We start from the raw sequence: 7,964 nt of genomic DNA, 5'->3' as shown, positions 1-7,964 counted from the left end.
TCTGGTTCATGTGCACTTTGACCGGATCTTCTTCAGAGATTTTCGGTAACGATTCAACCATTGGTCTAATGTAACCATTTTGTTTCATAGGTGTTACCTGATTCATAGGTGTTACCTGATTCATAGGTGTTACCTGGTTAATTTGACTGAAATACTTCTCTAAAGAGACATAACTGTACATTCTTTCACTCATGATTTAGAATAAAAAAAATCATTAAGTAATAGGGAAACTTGTAGTTTTATCCATGTTACGTATTTTAGTAAGTTTGGTAAGTTGGTTAGGTTTTTGGGGGGAAAAAAAATTAAAAAAACCAAAGACCCCCCCAGTGTTAACAGAAATTTTCCATGTTGGGTTTTTGGTAGTGTTTATGGGTTAAAACAATGAATTCTTGACAAATGTACATGAATAATGATGAAGGGTGAAGTTTTTTGCCCATGATTCTAGGTTTTGTCGTAGATAGTCGTACATACGTTTCCCTATTACTTCATTGCTTATACATAAAACACACACATATTGCCTGAAAGAATGTACATGTTCAGAGTAGTGTATCTTCTTCTTCTTATGATTTTTAATGGATGATAACGGCTTTTGTGTAATACGCAAGAACCTAGTTCATACCGTTAAAAAAAAAAGTAAGCTCCTAGATTTTGATAACTTAGGATACTGGCGATGGCATGATTACACACAGGTTAAAAGCGTTGGTTATGTGGGCATACATTGTTTGCGCGTGTTGTTAACGTTGAAGGGTGTTGTGACAACCAATGTTACGAAGGTAACAACTGGACATTTACTCGGGACATGCCGTTTTCGAAACCACCTGTAAGAAAAACGATAGAAAACGAGACTTTTCGAGTCCTTTTGTATTCTACCGCACCTAATTACGATAACATTCGAGTCTTTTCGACACTTTTAGACTCCTACATGCGGTTTCAATAGATGTGATAAGAATGCGGATTTGCGACACCTATAACGTATTGCAGAACTGAAATAATTGCTCGATCTGAATACCTCTCGAACTCTGTCGAAAAAAATCGAAAAAACGTCTCAAGCAAAAGGATCAACATTTTCGGTCATTTACGATCGTTTTTGTTAATATTCGACAGAGATTACACCAGCAATCACAATGGGATAAACTGTTTCGATTTTCTTCGAAACTTTCCGAGTTCTTGCCCAGCATGGCTCGCAAAGGCCGGGTCTAATTCCTTGAGATTTCCGAGAGACGGTTTAATGACCGTAAAGCATTTCGAGTGGTTTTCGAGTGATTTCGAGACCGATGCAGATTCCGAGAGTTTTCCGACAGAAAAACGAGAGTTGCTGTTCATAGTGTTTGACAATGTCACCCCACCTTGGGCCAATGTCACCCCGTCTTACGGTAGGCAATTTATACTGGAAGTTGATAAAACTTGGAATCAGTGAAACCATGTAACCTGTGCTAAACCATGGAATCAGTCCTAAAAATGCATAAAAACATGAAATAATGCCATTGGAACCTAAGGTGGTTACGAATCAATATTTGGATCTTATTTTTACATGATCAGATCGGAATTTGACGGTAGTTTAGAAATCAGTCGCATTTCCGATTCAACAACCTATATTTTAGAACAACCCAGTCATACCTCGCCTCCAGTGTACATTACTGATCTCCCAAATATGGGCATACACATCACGACACGCCCACAACACACCCATAATATGGACCAATCAGCGCTCCGCTCACTACGCCACCACACGGGGCCTATTTGAACTACGGAGCGGTGTGATCACACAGGGTGATACAGAGAAAATTGACTACATCATGCAGTACCGGCTGGCACGTATCCGTACATTATCTTAAACATGACAAGAAACGTATAAGAAGATTTATTACCGAATTTTTTAGCCGGGTTTGGAGAAGAAAATGAGAACGAATTCCTTCACGGTGAGCGATTTCGCACATTTTCTTCGAGGGATGTAGATATATTTTCGTGATGTCACCAGTTCTAAGCGGACACATTTTTTAGTGATTCCCGTGAACAGGTTTGTCCTATCTACCAAGCTTAAAGGTCATATATCAATGTTTTTTGCCATTTTCTGCTGTAAGACGATTTCAAAAGTGTACCTAACACTTTATACAATACAGAAAACCAAATGCAATTAGCTCCATCCATTTTGAAGATATAGCCAATTATGTGTTTGACAACTTGATTACCTGATCAGGCTAGCAACTGGCTTGTTAGAGCCAGGCGGCGGGTTCAGCAAAAGTTGTGATGTAGATCAGGTCATCTGTACATGTCATGCAATCATAAAAGCAGGAGGGCCTTAATTAATTATGCACACCTGGAAGTAATGTGTTTCATTCACTATGGTGTATTGTGTGGCTCCGAATTGTGTCAAGGCTAGCACAAAGAACAATCGAATGACGGATGGGACCAATTTTCATGAATTTCCAAAGCCAGTTGAACGAGAGAGGAGGAAGCTGTGGATTCGGAAGTGCAAACGTTTGGAGTGTTGGAAGCCTGGGCCTTCGGCCAAACTTTGCAGTGATCACTTTATCGATACGGATTATCACATGAAGCCGGATATCTGCATCCAACTGAATATTAAATGCCACTTGTTAAAAACAGCTGTTCCAACCATGTCAATTGCATTTAATGCCCGAGGCTGCTGAGGTCGGTTGTTATACATAATGTGTAGGCCCCATTGGGGCATGTGATACCGCATAGTGTCTTCTTGTGTTCCAGCCATAGCCATAGGTGACAGCGACACAGGTCAGTGTCAGTGACAGCCACTGTCAATGACATATTATTGTCATCTGACATCTAGGCCTATCTAACGTTGCACGGCATTATATCGTCACGTCAAGATGATTGTGCATAATACCGTCACTTTTCAATAGTAGTTCAGCGTCATGACATAACTGGCGATACAACACTGACGAGGCGAAACAATATTGTGCAACATTAGTCTGTTCAAAAATCATACATGTTATGCATCTGCAACCGTCTATCAATGTCTTCTTTGCTATATCGGCAGGTCTGCCATGCAAATTGATTAACCACAAATTCTAATCACTTTCGTCCGAATGATCACTCTCATTATGATCTAGTGATATTAATGGCTCGAACATGTACAGCTCAACGTTTAAATATCCTTCTGTATCGACCAAAACATCCTCAAATTCACTGCTCTCACTCTCTGAACTGTATGCGGAAGCCATCTTGCTTTGTTCTGACTGACCTGATCTACGTCATCAAAAAATCCCTAGCGGCCACATGTGGAACTAATCTAAAGTTGTGTGTGGTGGGAAATTCAAATACATGTAGTTTAAAATTGAAAATTAAAATAACTAAATAATGACTTTATTATTAGAATTTTTTTAATGTCTGGGATCTTGTTTTTTTAACCCTCAACATATTTCATGAGTATCAAGCATGTTTTCAAACCTTGATATATGGCCTTTAATCAGAGCATTATATACAGGGTGTCCCAGAAAAACCCAATCCTGAAGTAATGGGATAATATGACCAAGTTGCGGACTACATGGCCAAAATCACGTTTTTACCATAAAGTAGAAGCAAAATGCTTTCCAATGATACATTGAGGACATTTCTCCAGTCAAGCATGACTGAGCACCACTGCTTTGAAAATGGCATGTCAAAATCCACTTGTTTCAGTTGGGAGTCCGAACATGAAGAAAGAAACCAAGACTTTTATCAATTGAGGATATTAACATTTTTTAATCAATAATTACACAGTTTATGCACCAACACCCTCCACGTGTCCACCTCCCCTTTCAATGCAAAGTTCACAACGGCGGCGCATGTCAGCCACAGCTCTTCTCACCATTGCTGGATCTTGGCGCAAGATGTCGACTTCGTGTTCAATGCGAGCTCGTAACTCTTGGATGTTAGGCGGTGGACTGGTGTAAACTTTGTTTTTTAAATACCCCCACAAGAAAAAGTCACAAGGGGTCAAATCCGGTGACCGGGCCGGCCATTCGATAGGATGGTTCAGAGCAATTACTCGGTCCTGAAAAAGTTCCCGCAAGCGATTCCGGACAGCAATGAGTCTGTGGGCAAGTGCACCGTCCTGTGCCCACCACAGTTGTCGGAAGACACCAGGTTGGAAATGCAACTGCAGCTGGGGCACAACATCTTGGTTGATCATCATCAGGTATGCTTGACCATTCACATTGCGTTGAAAGAAGAATGGTCCGATAATCGTACCATTACCACACAGTCCTATCCAAACGGTGATCTTTTCTCGGCTCATGTTTTTCTCGAAGTTGAAATTGGGGGGATGTCTCATAGGCGCATATTCAACACAGTTATGGGTGTTAACTTGTCCAATCAATGAAAATCCTGCTTCATCGCCAATCGTCAACCACTCGAGAAACCTTTCATTTCTCCGACATCGCTCAAGGAGCCATTCAGCAAAACGTAGTCTTCTCCCCAGGTCCGCAGGCAACAGTTGATGACGAACGTGCATTCGATATGGATGGAAATTCAGGTCAAGCTTGGTTATGCGATTGAACGATGAGTTGGCGATTCCAAGTCCATTTCTCCTGCTACTGGTTCCCCTTGGATGCTCGAGAAGTTGCTGTCGAACTGCGGCAATGTTATCTTCAGTTCGCACCGTGCGTTGTCTACCTGAATGGCCCTTGTTCAGATTGAGGCTTGTTCCATGTTCTCGGTACTTCTTCACATTTGAAGATTACAAAGATTACAGGAGTCAACAAAATTAATTTTATTCAGAGAAATTGACCTGTCCTGCAGGTGGTTGGAATTTACAATACAAAGGGTCATGACATTGTGCTCTACTGCGTATCCCTAGTGAGTCGATCTATCCTTGGCGCAGACAGGTTCAAATTGGCTACATCTTGAATAGATTGAATTGCGATGAAAATCTAATGCAATAAAGGAGCAATATCGAAGAGACAAATTAATCAAACCAATTGTCCACAGACTCGGACCCTGAAATGGCGTGATGTATGCGTGCATATAAAAGTATATCAATTGGTCCGATAGAGATGATGAGGCAATGTCAATATGCCTTGTTCCTTAGTCAGCAATATGCCCCTTTTTATACGGAGAAGAAGGAGAACCCAGATAGGCCTTCACATGTCGGCTTCCAAATGGCTCGAACCAACTGTACTATCACTACTATAAATTTAAAATGCGTGCTCCTCCTACATGTAGCAATGTCTCGGCCAAAAAGGCACTTAGTCGACAGGCAAGCTAGAAGTTCAGCACCGTGAGGAGCTCCTTGGTAAGGCCATGTCAGGTTCCGCACGCCTCTCAAGTATTGAAAGCTGTGGTGAGCACATAAAAAGACCATGGTCATCTTAATTTGAAAATCCCTTCATAATCAAGGGCTACCTCTGACTCAAACAGCACCCATAAACAATTGACCACCAATTTGACCCCAGCTCCTAACTGCGGGAAAACCCAAGTCCAGCGACCAAAAGTACCAAAAATACATTTTTGTTTACATTTGAACTGCACACATGCGTTTGTTTACAATTTCATTTCCCGCGAAATCTCGAAAATCAGGTGACCTGCAATCGTGGATTGAAAATAACATTAACCTGGGTTCAGCAGGTCAGCATTTCATTTACGCATTTTGCCCCCTGGGGAGCTGAATTTGAGTCGAATCGCCCAAATTTTTTTCCGTAAGCAACATTTTCTGCGGTGTTTATAAGCAAGACTAGATTTGAAGTGCCTCGGTTGTTTTGATTACAAAATGCCCAACTTTGTCTACAGATGGCTGGATGGAACGATGGAAGGACGGACACCAATTGAATAGCTATTTGACTAGCTCCGCTGACTTTGTCAGCTGAGCTAAAAATTATGTAAGTTAACCCCTCATGAAGGTTATTGTCCCTGTCTTCCAGGTCAAGTGTGACAGTGAGTGCACATTCCATTTCACTGGTTCATCCCAATTGAAACAAATGCGTTTGGACACACCATTTTCAACACAATGGTGCTCTCTGATGCACGACTGGAGGAATGTCATGAAGGTATCATTGGAAAGTATTTTGCTTCTACTTTACGGTAAAAACGTGATTTTGGCCATGTAGTCCACAACTTGGTCATATTATCCCATTACTTCAGGATTAGGTTTTTTCTGGGACACCCTGTATACAAAATGATTCTCCTAATAAAAACGTTTTATTCTAGCATATGGAATACAAAACAATCACAAATCCTTTCTTTTGCTTTCATTGAAAAGAAATCATTAGATATTTGTAATTGCGGCCCGTCATGAATATAAGTTTATTTTTTAACGACAACAACGCATTTCAAATGCATTTCATGATGACGTCATCCTCCACAAAAAGGTGGTTTCTGGAACTACTGGCTAATTGCTATCAATAAAGTCAGCTGGGACGAGATTGGCAGTTGGAAGGGTATAAATTGTGGTAGGAACGCACCCGATTTCACGCGGTACTTGCACAGTGATGCCACGGTTAATACTGACTATTCCATGGTTTAGCACAGGTTACATGGTTTCACTGATTCCAAGTTTTATCAACTACCATCTACACTCTCTGGTCAATGATAAAAACAGCCTAATTCATTGATTTCTTTCGAATTTCCCCACCCATTATCCAGTTCAGCAAGTTCGCTACCGAAAAAACACTCAAGGTCCCAACCAGTGACTTCTTGACCACTGGATCACTTGACCACTGTGGCCCCTGGACGGTAATCTCGTGTGAATGAATAATGAAACCACGGTAGCCACTGTCGACAAGCGTATCACAAAATACCGTGCTGTACAGGCTGACTACTGATATTAGCTAACGCATGAAAGCGTACGTGAATATACTTACAATTAATGTAGACATTCTTGACGGGTAAAGTGACGTCAGTATTGTCATACCGGTGCAAGAACAAGTGGCAGCAGCGAGCGCGTTGGCGATCCTCAGAATGAAGCATAAAGTTGTGAAGGTCCTCGTGTCCTGGGCCATGTCAAGCAAGCTGAAAAGAGGAAATGGAATTTTAAGGTTAAAAACCATATTATGTTAAGCTTTGAGACATGCTTGATACTCATGACATATGTTCAGGTCAGAAGAAAACATCATTCCAGACTACTAGTTTTTCGTTTGATTCATTATTTGGTTATTTCAATTTCAATTTTTAACTATTTTACTTTCTCGCTAAACATAACATTATAATTATTAGCTCCGCATGTGGCCGCTAGGGATTAGTTGATGACTTAGAAAAGAGCAAAATGGCTACCGCATATTGGTACAGTTTAGAGAGTGAAAGGCAGGGTTATCTTACCCATATAATGTAGTAGTTACGGCACCAAAGATGCATCCGGCCAGGTACATATATTTCGGCGTTACTTTACTCATCTAGGAAAAAAGCAATTGTGTTACTTAACATGAATCTGTCTGCGTAAGGCTATAAAAAGAAAGCCGGTCCCTTTTGCGCTGGGTAAAGCGATCGCTAAAGCCAAAAAATATTTATTTCAATGACAGGACGTGGTGACTGCTAATTGACTTACATGACTGTGTACAAGCGCGACATGAGCAGAGCCTGCTATACTACCAGGAAGTACATTCACATCCAATGGCCCAATTCTTTGTTGTATAGGGTGGACAAGTGCACATATTAATGCTGACGGGGTATAGCGGATTCACATTGAAATATCCTTTCGTAACAAAAGAATATATGTGATCAGTGCACTCTCCTTCCGGGAGATATAGCATGCTTGTTTGTATACAGTGCACATGATATTTTTAGAAATTAATGGATTTGATCAGCATACTCGATAACTTCAATGTCGGGGGTGTAAAACGATTCCCTTTCGTTTTGTTTTGTATATTAGGTGTCATACTCTGAAACAGTGGTTCTCCTTTTTGTAAACTTTGGATCAATGTAGGCGCCACTGTTGAAGAATAAGCTATGCTCTTGTACACTGAAGCTCTTGTTCCATTTTCCGATCAGCGATCGATGCAAATATGTATACACTATAA

General features: G+C 40.9%; 1 protein-coding gene across 1 annotated transcript in view; it reads right to left on the bottom strand.

Annotated features, from left to right (window-relative positions):
* The window catches only part of LOC135492807 (MFS-type transporter SLC18B1-like), a 25,843-nt gene extending 18,977 nt beyond the window's left edge, over positions 1 to 6,866 (bottom strand). The window contains exon 1 of the mRNA XM_064779450.1: positions 6,813 to 6,866. Within this exon, the coding sequence (XP_064635520.1) occupies positions 6,813 to 6,860 (48 nt within the window). The 5' untranslated portion in view covers positions 6,861 to 6,866. The remainder of the gene's footprint in view (positions 1 to 6,812) is intronic.
* Positions 6,867 to 7,964: the final 1,098 nt, after the last annotated feature.

This window comes from Lineus longissimus, chromosome 8 (assembly GCF_910592395.1).
Source record: "Lineus longissimus chromosome 8, tnLinLong1.2, whole genome shotgun sequence".
In the NCBI taxonomy this organism is placed as follows: Eukaryota; Metazoa; Nemertea; class Pilidiophora; order Heteronemertea; family Lineidae; genus Lineus; species Lineus longissimus.
This window is presented reverse-complemented; position numbering and strand designations above follow the sequence as displayed.